This window comes from Helianthus annuus, chromosome 16 (assembly GCF_002127325.2).
Source record: "Helianthus annuus cultivar XRQ/B chromosome 16, HanXRQr2.0-SUNRISE, whole genome shotgun sequence".
Lineage (NCBI taxonomy): Eukaryota > Viridiplantae > Streptophyta > Magnoliopsida > Asterales > Asteraceae > Helianthus > Helianthus annuus.
Genome location: NC_035448.2, coordinates 20,044,078 through 20,063,435, shown reverse-complemented (window position 1 = coordinate 20,063,435; position 19,358 = coordinate 20,044,078). Strand labels below are relative to the sequence as shown.

At 39.6% G+C, this 19,358-nt stretch overlaps 1 protein-coding gene across 2 annotated transcripts; it reads right to left on the bottom strand.

The window, feature by feature from the left end:
* Window positions 1–35: 35 nt before the first annotated feature.
* Window positions 36–4,784, bottom strand: LOC110916396 (protein JOKA2). 2 transcript variants are annotated; one of them, XM_022161148.2, is made up of 8 exons: window positions 4,531–4,784; window positions 3,175–3,778; window positions 2,388–3,078; window positions 2,179–2,308; window positions 1,842–2,075; window positions 1,624–1,773; window positions 453–1,064; window positions 36–378 (listed from the first exon to the last, which is right to left on the bottom strand). In XM_022161148.2, exons 1-8 carry the CDS (start codon window positions 4,555–4,557, stop codon window positions 280–282), a joined length of 2,547 nt encoding a protein of 848 aa, XP_022016840.1. In that variant the 5' UTR covers window positions 4,558–4,784; the 3' UTR covers window positions 36–279. The 2 variants fall into 2 exon arrangements, with proteins under 2 accessions (XP_022016840.1, XP_022016839.1); XM_022161147.2 differs by having other exon boundaries at window positions 2,388–3,778.
* Between the last annotated feature and the right edge of the window lie 14,574 nt (window positions 4,785–19,358).

Genomic DNA, 19,358 nt, shown 5'->3' with positions numbered 1-19,358 from the left:
ATAATATTGAATGTGTTTTAAAGCAAGAACCAGGGTTGTATAACCATAAAGTCATTTTATATTAAGCACAACGCAAGAACCAGGGTTGTACAACCACGGCATCAACCCTGTAAAACCATTGTTATTCAACAACCAACTTAAAAGAGTATAAAAGACCCACACCCGCGCCCACACAAACGCGCAACACTACACACACACACACACTCAAGTCTTCCCCACATTTATAATATATATAGATAGATAGAAATAGAAGCTTTTATCCAAATACGAGTTCTTAGATTACGCCTTCTCCTCACTGATGAGATCCATGACCACGCCCTTGATACTTCCATTGTTCTTCTTCAACAGCCTCCTGTTTGCTTCATCGTCTACGAAACCCTACCAAACACACCACTCGTCAAAAACAAAATTACCGACAACATTTAAAGCTTAAAACCAGATTACAAACTCACCATTTCCCGCAGCTCATCAAGAATTGGATCCCACTCTAGAATACCACAAAGATCATCGATAGATTTATCCAAATCGTAATTGTTAGTCCTCAAGATCTCCTTGTTCAAATCCAGATTCTTGAATCCCATCGCCTCCAGCTCCTTCACAAGAGCCTGCTCCTTGTCATCAGTTACCACTTCACTACCAGAACCCGATGGTCGCTGAACTACCGCCGTGGGCAGTGATGCTGCACCACTACTCGTAATAGGCGGCATTACAGAGATGTCTACTGTAGGGTTACCAATTGGTTCACTATCCAAACCTAAAGCGGTCCTCACTTCTGCAGGACTAAATGCTGAAACGCTAGCAGTCTCGGGTGGAGTGGAAAGAGTAGCGATGGTGCTTGACACTCCATCATTATCAGTAATCAACGAGTCATTAATAGGAACGTTCATAGAGTGATCCTTAGGTGTCGTATCAACAGATGTATTTGCAGAATCAGTGATGGTATTGTTTCCTAAAAAGACGTTATCAACCAGATTATCCTGATTAACCATTTCCGGGTCTCTCGTGACTGGTGGTAGGTTCAGGTTGATCGAGGTTTCACCCAAATTCTTCATAGACGCATCAACCTTCATGAAGGATAAAAAAAGTTTATTAACACTTGACGTCTAAGCATTAGTATAATTATCTATATCTTGAAGAAGGCCGATAAAAGGCCAAAAAAAGAACCTCAAACTTTGACAAAAAGACAAACAGGACCTTAACTTATTAAATTGACAAAAACCAGCCCCTAAACTTCAGAAATTGTCATTTTCACCCCTTATGTTCGATATTTCATATTTGCCCCCCCGTGTATACCTTATTTAGCTTAATATTAAAGAACTTATTTTCTGACGTTATTTTTATGTACGTGTCGGTATGAATCACGTTTTGACATAAATTTGTCCAGAAACGAGTCAGATCAAATATAACGTGTTTTCATGCTTATTTTATGTACGTTTTCAGTTGGTCTACATTTTCACATTTTAATGTACGTGTCACATTTCAACGTAAACGATATCAATTCACGTTTCAACATAAATTCTTTTAGGAAACGAGTATGGTCAAATATAATACTTTTTCATGCTTATTTTTGTGTACGTTCTCCTTAAACTTAATTACCTGTTTACCCAAAAAAAACTTAATTACCTGGATTACGACCCAAACCCATTGCCCAAACTTCTCTCCAGATGGAGACGACATCCGCCAGTAAGAAACATAACGACCCGGGATTTCAGGAGCCGTAAAATCAACTGCAACGTCAATTTCCTTGTCCACAGGCAGCCCATGCACCGGGATCTGACAAAAGGCAAAAGCTAAGAGACTATATTTGAAATTTTCAAACTAAGACAAAATAAGGTACAAACCTCAACATTAACAGAACGTGAACTGCTTAAACGATCTCCACCAATCCACTGAAACTGCGAGCCGTATGGCCAGACGATAGAACCATTGTTCCTCATCCTCCATATTTTAGTGAATGCAGTATGTGGAGCCATGACGGTCCCATCAAGAACATTGACATCAAGTACGAACTGGCTATCGAGCTTTGACAGAGATGGATTTGATCCAGGAGTTCCGAGTGGTGGAATACGAAGAGACTGTAAAATCACAGAATATACAAAATTTAACAATAACTTAAAATCACAAAATAAACGGTAAACCATATATGATTGAATACAGTGTATTTCAAAGACTACATACGGGATCATAGAACCCCTTCGAAGACAAAAGATGATGGCTAAAACTGTTCGTTGGGTGATCCATTCTGATGTAGTCAGTAGCATTTCCCATTTCCGCAAAGCAAATACTGCACAGATCATAATCAAATTTGCTGCAAAAGACAAATACAAGTTCAGTAAAATAAACATGCATACAAAAAGATTAGCAAAATTAAATTCAAGATTTCTTACACTTTTGACCTAAATCTTGGGCCGGTTATCGGGTGAACTCCACAACCATCGCAAATAATACCCCTGTGGAATACATTGCCCGTGTTACTATTAGCACCATTATATCTCTTCGAATGAGAACTGCGAGAACGAGGAAGATGTGAATCAGAGTCGGTCATTAACGGCATCCCGGAAAACGGACATTGATTAGTCGCATTCAACGTTCCCTGAGCCAAGCCGAAAGAGCTGCCAGAAGCATTAGTATTTTTGTTAATATCAGTAGCATTCTGAGCATACCAACCCCCATGAGCCGCGGAAGGACCAAGAAAGCCATGCTTCGAAGGCTCATACAAAGAGCTGCCAAAAGCATTAGTATTTTTGTTAATATCAGTAGCGTTCTGAGCATTCCAACCCCCATGAGGCGCGAAAGAAGGACCAAGAAAGCCATGCTTCGAAGGCTCATACAAAAAGCTGCCAGAAGCATTAGTATTTTTGTTAATATCAGTAGCGTTCTGAGCATACCAACCCCCACAAGCCGCAAAAGGACCAAAAATGCCATGCTTCAAAGGCTCATTCAAAGAATCATCCTTCTTCTCAGAGCATCGATCTTCATTTTTCTCAACACCATCAGTAGTTTTCTTATTTTTGCCAGTAGACCCTTCACCAACAGTAACCTTTTCAACTTGCTTTTCTTTCTTCTTTGTGTTTGAGCCTCCCGCTTCAGGGTTCACCTGCTCCTTACTGTTTTTACCAGTAGCACCAACAGTAACCTTTTCAACTTGCTTTTCTTTCTTCTTTGTGTTTGAGCCTCCAGCTTCAGGGTTCACCTGAACCTTACTGTTTTTACCAGTAGCCGATTCAGAGTTTGTATTTGGTGGACCACCAGTAGTAGGGTGCACGCTTGGGGTAGCCATAGAGGGTAAAATCTCATTCAAGTACACAGTCTTCATCTTTTCCACAAGCTCAGCAACCGCAGGAGCAGAGGACGACGATGCTTTAGACGCCAACTCAAGCGGCAGCTTTGCAAGAGCTTCAAGAAATGGCTCGGGAATAGACTTCAAGATTTCAGAAACTCCGGCGTTCAAGGTTTGAAATGGATGTGGATTTTGTGGTGAACTCACGGGAGTGGAATGAGTGGAAATGCCACTTGATCCGTTGAACTTGCTGCTACCTTTTAAGTTCACAGTAATTCGCAATGGATTCAGAGATTGTTGTACAACATCATGAAGGTCACTATCATCAGCAAGAGTAACGTCGTCACCATCTTCGTCAACGTAAGTCATGGTGAACTCAACACCGGAACCGAGGTTAAACAGGCTCCGAATCTTATCCTCCAACAAATCCATGTCAAGAGCAAGTTTCTTGTCTTTGATAGAAGCATTGAGACGCCGAAGTGTTTCCCCAAACTTAACCTGCAAAAATTACCACATGTATATATCAAGATGACAAGATTTAATAGCGTAGTGCTGATATTAAAAGCCCGGCGAAATACACTCTACAACGAACTAATCACAACATAACAAATTCAGATAACCTGTACAGCATTAATAATTTCACAATTTTATTTATAAGTTTTAACCCAAAGATTTACAAAAAATAACCCTTGGACAAAACAAAAAATCCCAAACCAAAACCCTAACCCTAACACTAACCCTAGCTTCAAACAGCATCAGACAACCATTTTTCTCTATTCACATAATTGTTCTTAACAATCATCCAAAACATAAAAAATTCTTCTTTTCGCATAAAAATTGGTTACAACTTACAAGCTTGAATTTATAAAAGTTACACTGAAAATTTCTTGCTATAATAAATATAAAAATAAATAATAAAAAACCATACAACAAACATATGAAAACCATAAGCATATATCAAAAATACTAAATGATCATCATCGTCAAAAATACAAAACCCAAAAATAAAATAAAACAAACCCTAACCCTAGCTTCAAAGTTCAAACAACATCAGATATCCTTTTTTTCTCTATATTCACATAATTGTTCCTCACAATCATCCAAAAAATACAAACATTCAACGAATTACACAACAAAACAGGACAAAATATATCAAAACACTAAAAAACTAGCGCATAATAGCACAATCGGAGCAATTTTAAAACATGCAAATGCAAAATTAAAGCAATCAAAAGCATGAAAGAACGAACCTTGATCACAATTGATGAAGAAGCCATGTGAAGACAATGAAGCGCCAAAAGCCCTAGAAAAAACGCACAAACAAAAAACCAAAATTCGGTCGAACGATTATCGTATAAAAGTTGATCGGATTGTATGTTGTAGCCGGTGACGATATCGATATAAATCGGTATGACGGTGAGATTTTATAGTGTAGGGAGTACGTACTCGTGTGTGTGTTTGTTTATCTTTCTTCCAAAGAAAACTTTGAAAGAAAACAAGTGCACGAAGGAAACCCAAAAGTCTATATTATATAATAATAATAAAGAAATATATAATATCTACTAACTTTTTAAAATATTAAAAATACTAGATGATGATGTGATTATAAAATTATAAATTTCTCTTTTTTTATACTTTCGTTACTATTTTTTTGAATTTAGAGTACTGCTAGGCCGGAGGGGGTGTGTGTCCCCCGCCACCTCAACAGATTAGCGCCCTTTGACATCCTACACCACCCGCCTCCGTTAAAGGGGCGTTATTCTTGGCTTACGCCAAAGAAATAGCGAGCGCTAGAGGAAGAAATCAAGGGCCCCACCTTCATCAACCAATCAAATTTTTTTATTTATCTTTTTTTAATAAAGTTAAAAAGTGGTTTTACAAATGGCGTTATTCTACACCGTGTAAATTAGGGATAAAGCCCCCTACTTATGTGGCGCTTACGTGGCGTAATAAATCCCATAAGACTTTAAACCACATCCTCTAGCCTTATAGTTTTATTAGTTTTTTTTTTTATTTAAAACTCGATAAGAATAGGTTGTTGTGGTTGTCGAAGGTTAACTTGTCTCATTGATATTTGTAACAGACATTTCGATAGATGATTCTTTGTCATGTACAGTTGTACACACATTGGTTTGATTCGTAATTCACTTAGGACCCGTGTTTGATGGCAAGGTATAGTATTGTTATGGGAATAAATAGGAAAGTAACATGTAATTTTGTACATAGTTAAATTTATTATATGCATTATTTCGACCTGCAATATTATGTTATATTGTATGTTATTATGTTATATCCGATTAAGTCAAATAAATCATATGATATGAAAAAGTGTTAAGACGGGTCGATTGGCAGATGAAAAATGGTCATATAGGTCGTATGATGTGATGTTCCCCAAACAATATGATTCGTATGATGTGTTTGACTGACACATAAATTAATGGTGTGATTACTGACAAAGTCATATGTCATGTATGATCATTTTTCATCTGAATCTGATTATACGTGCCATATGACATTAGAGACAATTGTGATGTGACAACGATATACATATATGAAGGTAGCGTCTCTTTAGTATCGTCCCTTTTTTATATTCATTGATAAAGATTTTATAATCACATTAAACGAGTTACATGCTATATAAAAGATTATTCAAATTATGGGAGTTTTTTATCAAAAGAGTGTTGGTGGAAAAATTATTTATCAAAATGAGTGATTTGAAAAATAATTACCAAAATAGATGTTTTGCAATGATTTTTTTCCCAAATTAGGGAGGGTGGAAAAAATATATAACAAAATGGTTGATTTTTAAAAAAATTATTAAAATGAGTGTTATTTCTTATTTCTTTATTTTAACTAATCTATTCTATTTTTTTTTCAATTAACCTAATATGTTTTTAATTTATTTTCTCCAAACAATTACTCTTTATAGTGTATTTATTTTTTTTAACCAACCGAAATATAATTCTTTTTTCTTAACGCCTTTTCTTTTATTTCCTTTTATATTTATGTAAGCTAAATCATTCTAATTTTAGATATGTAAATGGTCACTAAAGTAGCACGTTCATGTTCATTTATTTAACTTTAATCGAACAAACAATTAAACACGAACATGGTTTTCTTTTTTGTAAACGAGACATGTGTTCATGTTTACATTAACTGAATGAAATAAATGTTGCTCGTGACTATTAAAAAATAAGTTGATAATAAAAAATAATAATAAGTATTGAGTTGGCCAATAAAATTATGAACCAATCAATATACGTAAATATTTTGCCCACTGGTTGTTAATAAAATTTATGTAACTTTAGGAAACATTATATTTTGGGATTTCATTTGAATTCGTAATCAACTACACGGACAATAGTAAATGAAAAATTACTCTAAAAAATTAAAATAAAATAGTAGATGAGAGGTATTAGCATTTAAAAATAAAATGAATTCAACAATCTCAGTTGTTTTAACATGGGTTTCATTATAAAAAAAAAAAGAAAAGAAATATAATAATTAATAAGTTAGTTAAAAAATCAATATAATAAGTTAGATGGAAGAAAAGAATACAAATGTGATAGGTTTATTAAATAAAAATAGAAGAATTATAACATATTAGTTAAAAATAAAGAAATATAGAAAAACACCCATTTTAGTAATTATTTTTTAAATCACCCATTTTGGTAAATAACTTTTCCACCAACACTCGTTTGAGAAAAAACTCCAAATTATGGTTCATTTCTATTTATGGTATTAAAGTTTCTATTAATTGATTATTCAAGTTATGGTTTATTTCTATTTATGGTATTAAAGTTTTTATTAGCTCATTTCTATTTATGGTATTAAAGTTTCTATTAATTGAGTATATCTAAACTTAGACTATGGGTGTGGTATACCCGTCATCTGCCACATAAGCTTCAAAAGCGCTCTATAACGCCTCTCTCCCATTTCCTAGATGTCAGAGGGCGCTATGGAGGGGGCTCCATCCCAGTAACGTGCACCAATAGAATGTGTAGGTGGGGCCCAATGTTTTCAACCAATTAGATTTTTCCTCTTTATTTATTTATTTTTATTTTTTTGTATTTTGTTTAATAGGGGGCTTTATCCCACACCGTACAAGTTAACGATAAAGCCTCTCGCTTATGTGGCTCTGGCGTGGCACTATAAAGCCACTAGGGGCTTTAAACCACACCCACCAGCTTTATAGCTTTTAATTTATTTAAAGATTTTAACAAATTTCTGGCCACAACCACTGTTAAGAAAACTAGAAAGTAACTCGCGCATTGGGTGGGGTCGTGAATTTCGTAAGAGGTATGTGCCCTCGGTAAAAGAAACTTCAAGAAACAAAGACACATTCAAACCGCATCTCTTCAATCACATTTTATTAAGTGGGGAACCCGTGCGTTGCGACGGAGCCGACAATACAATACAAGACCAGAATATAAATCAAACCTTAAAACAATAAAAAGTTCATATAAGTTGTGTGTGTGTGTGCATGAAAGATTTGACCCGTTAAGCGATAAAACACAACCCGGCGACCTACAAAGTCTCTGTCACGCATCCACGTCACTCTCTGAGTTGCTTCTATTGCACTGTCAGAGGTATGAATTCTGAGCCTACATTAATCAGTCGTATTTGTTATGCTACTCGAATATGGTTGTCATTAGAATTGACTTGTATCAACGACATTTAAGTTCAAATACAATAAAAATGATGAAGTATTGAAGCTACAAGTTGTAATACTTTTGTCATATTAGCCATGGAATAATATTTAAGTATATATATAAATATATATCTATACTATATATAATATGCATATTGGAAGGGCAAGATTGGTCATTTGACACTTTTCTAAAGGATACAAGACGTAGAAGCATATTGTATAATACTTTGAAGTACAACTAGATAATGGATTTTAGAAGCTGGATTTTAGAAGCTTTCAAACACACTGATATCTTTGGGCGGCCAAAATATTCACTCAAATTTCAAAACACATGAAACCCTGTAGTTTTGACATTCAAATCACGCTTCTTCTCTCTCTCTCTCTCTCTCTCTCTCTCCCTCTCTTTATTTTCCTCTAGATCTTAAACCGGCGACCACAATGATCTTCGTCCATTGAAGAGATTAGGAAGATGAACCACCTGTCATCACAACGATCTTCATCCGTCGTTCTTCTTCTTTCAAGTGTAATGAAGCTTCCATAAAAAGAACCTATGGAGATATCTTATGAACTTCTAGTGTGTGTGTGTGTGTGTATGTTAGCAAAATTCATATGAATCACCCTCTTATGAAACAATTAATTCAGTTTAGTATTGTTTTTGAAAATTCAAGGGAACGTAGTCTTGTATAATAAACAACTTATTCATTTTCTTGATTCTTGGATTCCTATAACTATTATAACTTGAAATGGTAGTTATGCTAATGTCAATGATAATAAATAACCTATGTTATCAAGGGCTTTAATGTCTCAACTGTCATGACAAAAAATACGCTTTGAAGCGAAGCATGGTTTACATAGATTATACAAGTATAGTTGATATAAATTTCTTATACTATTTAGTAATAGATTTGCTAAAATAATCAAAACCAAGTTTCGTCTATTTATTTATTCCTAATAATTATGCAAACATTTGCAAACCTGGACTCTTCATATAAGAAACAAAAGAGATAATCACGATATGCATTTGTAATTGATTAAAAAGTTTCAAAAACTTTCGTTGCCAGAAATTTAATGATTCAGTGAACCAAGTCTCGTCAATTTCATTGGGGTAACTTGTGTTTACACGATAACCTCATGTGTTGTTTACAACACGATAACCTCAGTGAACCAGAAATTTAAGATTGGTCATTTGACACTTTTTTTAAAGGATACAAGACGTAGAAGCATATTGTATAATACTTTGAAGCACAACTGGATAATGGATTTTAGAAGCTGGATTTTAGAAGCTTTCAAACACACTGATATCTTTGGGCGGCCAAAATATTCACTCAAATTTCAAAACACATGAAACCCTGCAGTTTTGACATTCAAATCACGCTTCTCTTCTCTCTCTCTCTCTCTCTCTCTGTAACCTGGGTTTTAAAAAGCGCTCCTGAGGCGCGCCTAGGCGCGAGGCGCGCTAAGGCGCAGCCTCTGGGGCTTTTTCGCTCAGCGCCTTGTGTAATTACAAGAAGCGCCAAAAAAGCGCAAATTTTAAGGTTTTTGGAGGCTTTTTGGCTTGAGGCGCGCGCCTCACGTACCTAAGGCGTTTTACTGCAGAAAAATGTTGTACCTTGGGTCTTTTGACTTGTACATGTAAGTAAAATGGTATAAAAGCCTTATTTATAGCTATATTTTGGTTAAAGGAAGCTAAAAACCTATGGGATATATAAAAAAAATTATACAAAACATCTTGCGCCTCGGGTACAAAAAGCCCACCGCTTTTGCGCTTTGCGCTTCACGCCTCAATTTTAGACCTCGTCGCTTTTGTGCGCCTCTCGCTTTTTAAAACCAAGTCTGTAACAACCCGCACGTTCGTGCGTTGTTACTACTCGTTATACTCGTTACGCCTAGCACCAGAGATTCAGATCATAATGTAACTATATCGCATACATTGCTATATCGCAATATTTTTGCATATTATCGCATATTTTATCGCTATCACATCACATTGTACTTGCTGACAACAGTGAAGATGTAGAGTGAGGATCAATTCTACCCTCCTTGATAGCCGTGATGTGTCGCAGTGCAACTCATTACTCAAAACGCACATCGCATCACACACATTAACGTTCACGATGACATTGAGAGAGGACCTATTCTACCCTCCTCGATAACCGTGAAGCGTCGCAAAGTAACGCATATTCGAAACGAAACCCGGTTTTTGTATCGCAACTTTGAAATATGGATATGTATATACGACCCAACGTGGCTAATTATAATAAATATATGAAAATGTGGATGAGAATGTGTAACCAAACTATCGCAACGCTTAACAATCGAAGCAGAACGCCAAAACTCAGCTCGCCGGAGGCGTTCGATCGAATGGCCATCCGATCGGACAGCCCTCCGATAGGACAGCAAACCGATCGGACAAGTCATCCGATCCGATTCACTACACCACCTTCTCTCCTCTCTTGCCTATAAAAACCCCCACTCACACATCATTTTCCCTGATGTGGAGCTCTCACTCGACCAGCACGCTTTAGGGCTATTTTCTCTCGATTTCTCGCAATTATTGTAAGTTTCCAACTCAAATCTTGTACTTCGATGATCTACACGCACTTCTTCATAATTTTCTCTTCTAAATCTTAACTTTTAACCGTGAAATCAATGGATTTGAGGTGTTCTAGGGTGATGGCATCACGAAGTTCTTATGAACATCAAAGTGTTGGCCTCATTCCACCAAGAACAACTCAGATCCGAAGGATTTCCACAAGAATAAACAATATTTTCACACAGAACCATGAATGAAAGGATTGAAAGATGGTTCTCCAACTTTCTTTCAACTCTATTACACTCAACACACTCAAAACCGAGAAAATCGGAGCTTATACCGACCTTCTACTTATTCTTAGTGTCGTGTTGGTTCAAGATCTGATTTCTAACAAAGAGACGACCGACTTCGGGTTAACCAAGAACGACCATCACGAATCAGTAAACCTGTCAGACTTGGGTGATTCCTATCCGATCGGGTCCCTTGGTTCGAGATGGGATTTCTCTTGTTTTAGCACATCACAGCACCGTCTCAATCGAAACCACCAAAAGCCTTCAAGGTTAGTCAAGTGCCAAGGACGACTAGCTTGTTTGGAAGGATTGCCGTCCGATCGGACAGGCATCCGATCGAACAGGCTGTTTTTCGATCGGACAGGCTGTCATCCGAACGGACAGGCTGTCGTACGAACGGACTGTTGTCCGATCGGACAGGCTGTCATCCGAACGGATAGGCTGCCGTCCGAACGGACAGGCAAGCCATCCGGACGGGCAGGTAAGCCATCCGAACGGTCTGATTCCACCTTGGGTCCCCACACTTGACTTTAATTTCAACAATTTGGAGTACTGTCCGATCCATTGACACCTTGCTCCGTTTAACGCACTATTCAACGCTCACGCTATCGATCTGTAACCAGGGTAATCTCAGACGCGCTCCCTTCAATCCAACCAAGTTGTGGTTGCTTGCCGAACACCGACAATGAGCATACTTGAACCCTTTTTATCGCATTTTTTGGTGTAACATACGTTCCTAACAAATCAAACTTATCAAACGAACTATTCAATCAAACTATTATCACTTGAGAATAACTGTTATGCATATTTATACGTGATGCTAGTTACATATGTGCTAGGACTTATACTCGCAAGGTCCCGCCTTAACTAGTATAGTACTATAGCACCCGACGGGGTCTAGTTAGGATGAATAGCAATCGCAATCGCAGCTCGAGTGACTTAGCATGTATGTTGAGGTATCTCGTTTATGTATTTTGGTAATTCGCAGCACTTTTAACTATTTTACGCTACTCTATCAAAACTTGTATACTCGCCAATACTTTTGTATTGACATTGTTTTAACGTATGTTGCAGGTTTAGTAGCAGGACTACATCAAATCAAGCTAGGAAGTCTAGAAACGCACCTAAAATCTATGTTATCGGATTTGTATTGTTCGAGAGGACAAGAAATCTGTGATACCTTATGTGATTGTATGGTTTATCAGTATGGGATAATGAACACCTTAAATACTGTCGCAATATAGTTGTTATGGATTCTCTTGAGCAATCTGATTCGCCTAGTGCCGTGCCCCGATGATTCCGCCATCGGTTGGGGTATGAAAGATTGGTATCAGAGCCATAACTATAGGGAATTAGGCAAGACATGACCTAGTCCGGGTCAATGTCTTAGAAACGACCTAGTCTATAGTCTAAGTACCAACGGGCCGACTCGTACGAACCCAGTAGGGTTTGTATGGGCCTACTTGATGCTCTCGATCGAAATTGCTAAAAACTACAACTTTGTGTGAACACCACGTACTACAGCTTCACACGAAGAAGCCTTTCCTAAGGCTGAAATACTACTTAGCCTTTCCTAAGGCTGACACAATGCACACATTTTCGAAAATACTCGCATAACGAAACCGAGTGATCCAGTCGAGACCAGGTGTGAAAACCAAGAACTCTCGATGAGATCGCTCACTCAGCGCATTTTTCTAGCACGAGGAGCTTTCATTGAGCTAGGAGTGACATCCACATCTCGACGAAAGTCTCCATTTCAAACTCTAGTGGAACTCACGAATTTATTCGAAGAGCATAACCACAATTAGGAACGAAGTTGTTAAGTTAGGGGTGAAACCCGTATCTTAATAAACCGTTCCACTCTCTAAAATGGTTTTTCGAAAACTCTCACCAAGGACTCGACCATACCAATAACACGAGCCACGTGATGACTAGGAAGACGAATGCCATGAGCTGCATCCCAGTGGAAGCATAAGTCTTCTAGGTCAACGCGCGTGCACGAACTTGTTGGGTATAGTTGGGTTACCTTGGGTAGTCGACGCCTAAACACCCGAGGCACTCCGAATATTTTACTAAGCCTACGGCTCGCTGGTTTTACGCTCTAACAAACTTAATTACGCTTTATGTGTTTTACGCCTTATCGATTTCTCGATTTATCAATTTTCGCTCCTTGTTTTTACAAAACGCACAACTCGCACAGCCATCGCAATCTAAAATGAAAACCGAATGTTTGCAACAAAACTAATGTCTAATTCCTCGCTCTCGCTCCCTCTCTTTTCACCGTGTCCTCGCGCAATCTACACCGATATGTTTGTGTATAAGTGTAAATTACAACTATCTATATCTAAATACAAACAAATCATTGTGTGAGAACTTAGGAATCTCGTGGGTCTCCTATGTGGCTCCTATGTGACTTCGCATTACTATTATACTACCGCATCAAGTTTTGAATGCACTCAATCGCATCGCAAAACTCAAAAATCATTATGATCGAATCTCACTCCAAAACTCTCTCTGTCTAGATGCCTTCCAACGACTCTACCTCGAGACAAACAGCTAGGAGAAGAGCCAAACGAAGCCCCGAGAAGAGGATTTCCTCATTTGTGGCCAAGGAAGTGGCCAAGGTCATTCCTCAAATTGTCGCTCAAGTGCACTCTCTCAGCAACTCTCGAACCTCGGAAGACTCTAAGACGGAAGCGCCACAATCTGTTTCCTCTACAAACACTTCAAAGCCTGTGACCCATTGGAGTTCACGGGTGAAGGAGGTGTGTCCCAACTACTCCAGTGGTTCGATTCTATCGAAGTTACCCTTCGTTAGAGTGGGTGTCCCGATAGTTTCCGTACTACTTGCGCTACGGGAGTATTTCAATCGCGAGCACTCGATTGGTGGACAGCCGAACGTAACAAACGTGCGATCTCCGCAGCTTACGCTCTCTCTTGGAATGAGCTGAAAGAGCTCATGAAGAAAGAGTATTGCCCTCCCCACGAAGTCCAGAAGCTAGAAGACGAATTTTGGAAAATCAAGCAAGTCGAAGGTGACAATGCTGGCTACACCGCAAGGTTCAAACAGCTTAGCATAATTTGCCCAAGTCAAGTCAACACTTCAGAGAAAGCCATCACGAAGTACATTCGCGGCTTGCCTGAGTGTGTGAGTGATTTTGTTGAAGCTGCAAGACCTACTACCATCGAAGAAACCTACCGCTTGTCCGCAGAAATCAACGACAAACGAGTCTTGGACGGATTCTTCTCCAAGAATCCTGTTAAGCAAGCTCATCAAGCAATCATCATCGATTCTATCGACGATTCTTCTGAAGATTCCTCCGATGATATCTCCAGCGAATCATCAGACGAATCCGCCGACGACACTGCATCATCTCAAAAAGCTCAGCCCAACCGCAAACGAAAGACCATGAGCCCAGACTCTTCAACAACTGGGCTATCGCAACCAGAGCCTCTCCGAGCAGCTCCAGTTCATTCGAAGCGTGCCTACAACGGAGCTTATCCCCTGTGTTTCACGTGCACGTATTATCACCCGCCAGAAGCTAACTGTCGCTATTGCGCAAATTGCAACTGGTATGGTCATCTTACGTAGCATTGTCGCACAAGACCGCAACCTTAAGGAACTTTAGCAACAACCGCAGCCTCCGCAGAAGTCCTCTACAACAACGTTATTTGGGTTCTAATGTTGTGTAATAAATCGACTCATCGCCGTCAAATTTCTGTTATGTTGGAACTTATTTTATCTATCGTCGCATGTGGATTCTATTTCTCTCTTATACTCGCGCACAATCTATATGCTAGCACTATGTACTATATAACGTACTTTACCCCTACTATACGTTCTTGAGATAAGGTACGATAAACGTGCAAGGATCAAATTAATCACGGGTGCACACGGGACTATTTTGGTTAGTGCACGAAGATCGTAGTGAGTTTCAATGATGCCTCAACGTTCAGGGCATGGTTAAGCGTGGTGGATACGCCGCTGGTACTTCCTATATATAAGCGTCTTGACCATGTCTGACAAAGTGTGACACCTATTCACGGAGTGGAGGCGCATGGTTGAAACATGACAGTGTTTCGCCATGCCAACCGAATTTTTGTGAAGAAAGTGCCATGTGGAGTTGGAACGTAGACCTATTATGCTATTGTAGTTATTTTCGACACACTAAACTATACATCGCAAGGCGTAACAATCTAATCGCAACTCAAGCGTGTACTCGCAAAGACTTTTCGTAAGTCAACACGCTCGCAATCGCATTGTCACTGAAATTTGTCTCGCAATCTAAATCGCTTATTATGTGGCTCGAAATCGCAATCGCATATTGTGCGTATCTCGCAACCTCTACCGCTGGTTATCGCTTGTTGTGTGAATCGCTATCGCTTTTGGTGTGTTCTCGCTTAATCGATTATGTGTGTGTACCACTTGTTATGCATCGCTTATTACGTGTGTATCGCTCTATCGCTTATCACTTACTAGGTATCGCTTGGTGTGGATCGCTTATCTTGGATCGCTAGACGAGTATCGCTAATCACTCGCCGCTTTTCGCTTTAACGCACTTCGCGCCTACCTCATCGCTTCGATACTCTTATCGCCTATCGCTATCGCTTATCGCTGTTCGTGTTATCTGTGTTATGTTAGCACACACGACCTTGTTTCACGAGACAAAGCTAATAGGGCTGAAACATGGTGGTGTTTTAACCGTATCAGCAGACTTTCGTGGAAAAAGGCCATGTGGGGTTAATGTTTGTGGTGTGTCCAACTCAATCGAATCGCATATCTTTATCACTTGCAACGCATTGACTGTCGTTTATCGCATCGACCGTCGCCTATCGCTTATCACTTTTTGCTCGTCGCCATCGTCTTCGCTTACTATGTCTATGTTGTGTTAGTATTAACGATTATCGCGTCCCGCTACCGCTTATCGCACTCGCTCGTATCGCTAAGCTGAGTTCGAAAACGACTTCATCACTCAGTTCGCCTTCCAAGACTTGATCCAACCCCTTTCTCGTTTGGACCGAGTCATCGCAAAACTGTCATTACTATGTCGACACGTATGACACTGCCTCACGAGACGGAAGCCATATGGTTAAAGCATGGTGGATACGCCGCTGGTACTTTCTATATATAAGTGTTTTAACCATATTGTCGAACTTTCGTGGAAAGGTGCCATGCGGGGCCGACCTTAAATTTAAATTGTTGGTATTAACTAAAGGCCTTGCCCACCCAAATTTTAACCTGATCTTTTCTTACAAAACTTTTTCTAAAATTTAATCAAAACCTTTGTATAAAACGAGATTTTCTTGTAACGATGGTGTGACAATCGACTCAAGTTACTGCCGCGTGACAAGAAAATTTTGAAAAACAAGTTTTAAACGCCCTGAAATCCTTAGTAACCTAATAAAACCCACTCATAGCGCTTGTGTGGACATCGAAACAGTTTAACGTCGCACTGTGAGAAGATTTTCATAAACAAGTTTTTCCTAATTAATCGACTTTTCAAAAATTTAGCACGCTTTGGAATCGCATTCTTGTGTGTGTGTGTTATCGCATTTGATTACACGAATCGCCTTAACTCGTCGCTCTCGCTTAGTCTTCGCAAATGCTCTCGCGCGTTAATTCTCTATCGATCGCTCGCTATGTCACACCCCCAAAATCCCACTCGCGGAGTATCACCGCTTGGGAGCGTGACATGACCAGGATCAAGCCACCAATCATATTGAACATGTAAATATATAGTAAAAGTTATCCATCAATACGAAAGGTGTTTATCAAAACCAACATAGTTAAGTATAGCGGAAGCATTAATGTAAAAAAACCCAATCATAAGTATTAATGTATGAAAAGACATAAGTAATCACGATCCATTTGCCCACAACGACCTGCTCCTCCTTGTGCAAGCTCCATAATGTACCTAAGGTCCTGCAAGGCATGCAGCGAATAATCAACAACTAGTTGAGCGAGTTCACAGAAAGTAAGTTCATAACAGTATTGCGTAAGTTCATCTAGTGGGGCTTCCCATGCCTTGTATATACTACTGGTGAGGGATTCTCACATTTATCCTTTATAATGGGGCTTCCCATTATGGTACTTACTAGACTATTTGCAACCATGTGTTCTTCTTAATCCGAGAACAGGAATACGTACAAGGTCACGCAGGATTTACGTGAGTGCCCTTCCCCGAGGACAGTGGTACGCGTGGGGTTTACGCAGGATTTACGTAAGTGTCCTTCCGACCCGGAAGACAATAGTGGGTATTAGGTTACGCAGGATTTACGTAAGTGTCCTCCCGACCCGGGAGACAATGGTAGATACTAGTTTACGCAGGTTTTACGTAAGTGTCCTGACTATCCTGAGGACGATGGTCTATAGTCTAGTGATTGCGTAAGTACGAGTAATTATTCCATATCAACATTCCAACCCAATTCCCAACCCGGGAATCCCATGCCTTGGCTGTGTGAACTCACCTTGGTTTGCTCGGCAGATACACAAAAGAGAGGGTTCTTGAACTAAAGTGGTCAACCACGTCCTAACAGGGTTACCACACAAGTCAGGATTTGGCTTTAAGTAATGCACACAGGTTGACACATAACTAACAGGTTTCAGGCACGTATAGATCATGGCAACACTTTAACAGTCAAGCTATACAAGTTACAGTCACAACATATCAACTTGTACGATTTAAATAAGTCCAATAGCATTCGGCCCAACATGTTGTGCGATCCACAACATGCTGTGCGATCCACCATAGCCCAGCCCAAGCACATAAACAATCCATTAACATACTCGGCCCAATTCAATAATACATGTGTGCCTTGTGCGACCCGGACAAATTGTACGATCCAGGTAGCTTGTGCGAACCCTTTGGGTTGTGCGATCCAAACTAGCCCAACCCAACATAACACCCGGCCCAACAGTTACAATCACACACTTGTGCGGTCCAGCTTCATTACCCAGCCCAAGACTACGGCCCAACAGTTAAGAAATTTACATAAAGATCTCGGCCCAGCAACAAAACAGTCAACTTGTGCGATTAGTGTGGGCTTGTGCGTTTGGAGACCCTTGTGCGATCAGGGCCTCTTGTGCGATTAGTACCTGTGCGATTGAGGCACCTTATGCGATTGAACTTGTGTGTGTGCCCTTGTGCGATCAGTTTAAACACCCGGATTTTATGCTATTCGGTTACAAGCATTTAGTGATTTCCAAATATATGATTATCAATCAACAACCAATCAGTTACAAAACATGCCAATTCTCGATCAAACAAGGCAATTATTCCTAAATCCATATGAACTCTAATGAACCCTAGATGATCGATAATCATGAACAATCATTCATACTCATTTAAAGGTTTCAATCATCTCATACAACATTCTGGTTTCATGCAGCCGATTAACATTTATACAAATCCAATTACATTCATTCAACCTTAGTCACCACACAATCAATCCAAAGACAAAACATAGCAACATAGTAACATCACATCGGTTCTAGCTTATCATCATGCAACTCTAATCGGTTTTATCTAAGCATGGAATCATAACCTCATCTAACACACAAATACAACAGAAATCATGAAACAATTAGTAATACACTAACCGAATAGGAGGGGATGAAATCAAAGAAGCTTCGAAGGATGGGAAGGCCGCCGGCTTCGAGAGAGGTATGAGAGAGAGCTTAGGGTTTGTAACTTGTGTTTTTGTGTAACTAATGAGAAGCAATACCCTAATGGTGATTGCTTGTACGCATGAAAAAGGAGAATGGGCCGAACCCACTTGGGCTGCCCTATATTCCGGTTACAAAGCATACGGCCCAACCTCGGGCTTGTGCGATCGGGTTGTGTGTTGTGCGGTTCGGTTATACATTGTACAATCCATATATGTTACACGTATGTTTAACACACTACAATCTCATAACACTTATCACATAATAAAACGTAACATTTAACATAACATACCATTAAATCAAAGCATCACATAAGCACGTAACGTTATACAAGTTAGGTTCGAATTTTGAGTTGTCACATTATCCCCAACTAAAAAGAAATTTCGTCCCGAAATTTGGTATGCACTCACTGAGGAAGCTAGGTAAGTTCAATCGTTCACTGGTTTTTCCTGGGGTGTCACATCCTCCCCCCGTTGATCTGGAATTTCGTCCCGAAATTCCGAAGTAGTAGCTTCAGCCTCAGTAGTGGTTGCATTGGTTCCGAATAACTGGGGGTACTTTTCTGTCATCCTGTCTTCGCGTTCCCAGGTGTACTCTGGGCCACGTTTGGAGTTCCAACGTACTCGAACAAGAGGGATTCTCTTGTTTTTGAGGACCTTCACATCCCGGCCCGTGATTCCAACTGGTTCCTCGACGAACTGCAACCGCTCGTCGATAGTGAGTTCTTTGAAAGGAATGATAAGGGTCTCATCTGATAGGCACTTCTTCAGATTTGACACGTGAAAGACATTGTGAACTGCCCCGAGTTCAGCTGGTAGGTTTAGCTTGTAGGCCACTTTGCCGATTTTCTCAATGATTTCGAACGGTCCGACGTACCGCGGATTTAGTTTGCCCCGTTTGCCGAAACGAACCACACCCTTCCAGGGTGAGACTTTAAG

What these genes read in the sequence shown, in the direction of transcription:
- LOC110916396 (XM_022161147.2), bottom strand. Translation starts at nt 4,557, where the DNA reads ATGGCTTCTTCATCAATTGTGATCAAG. An exon ending in CTTCATCAATTGTGATCAAG is followed by an intron (nt 3,779 to 4,530) that starts GTTCGTTCTTTC and finishes TAATTTTTGCAG; the next exon opens with GTTAAGTTTGGGGAAACACT. An exon ending in CACGTTCTGTTAATGTTGAG is followed by an intron (nt 1,774 to 1,841) that starts GTTTGTACCTTA and finishes GCCTTTTGTCAG; the next exon opens with ATCCCGGTGCATGGGCTGCC.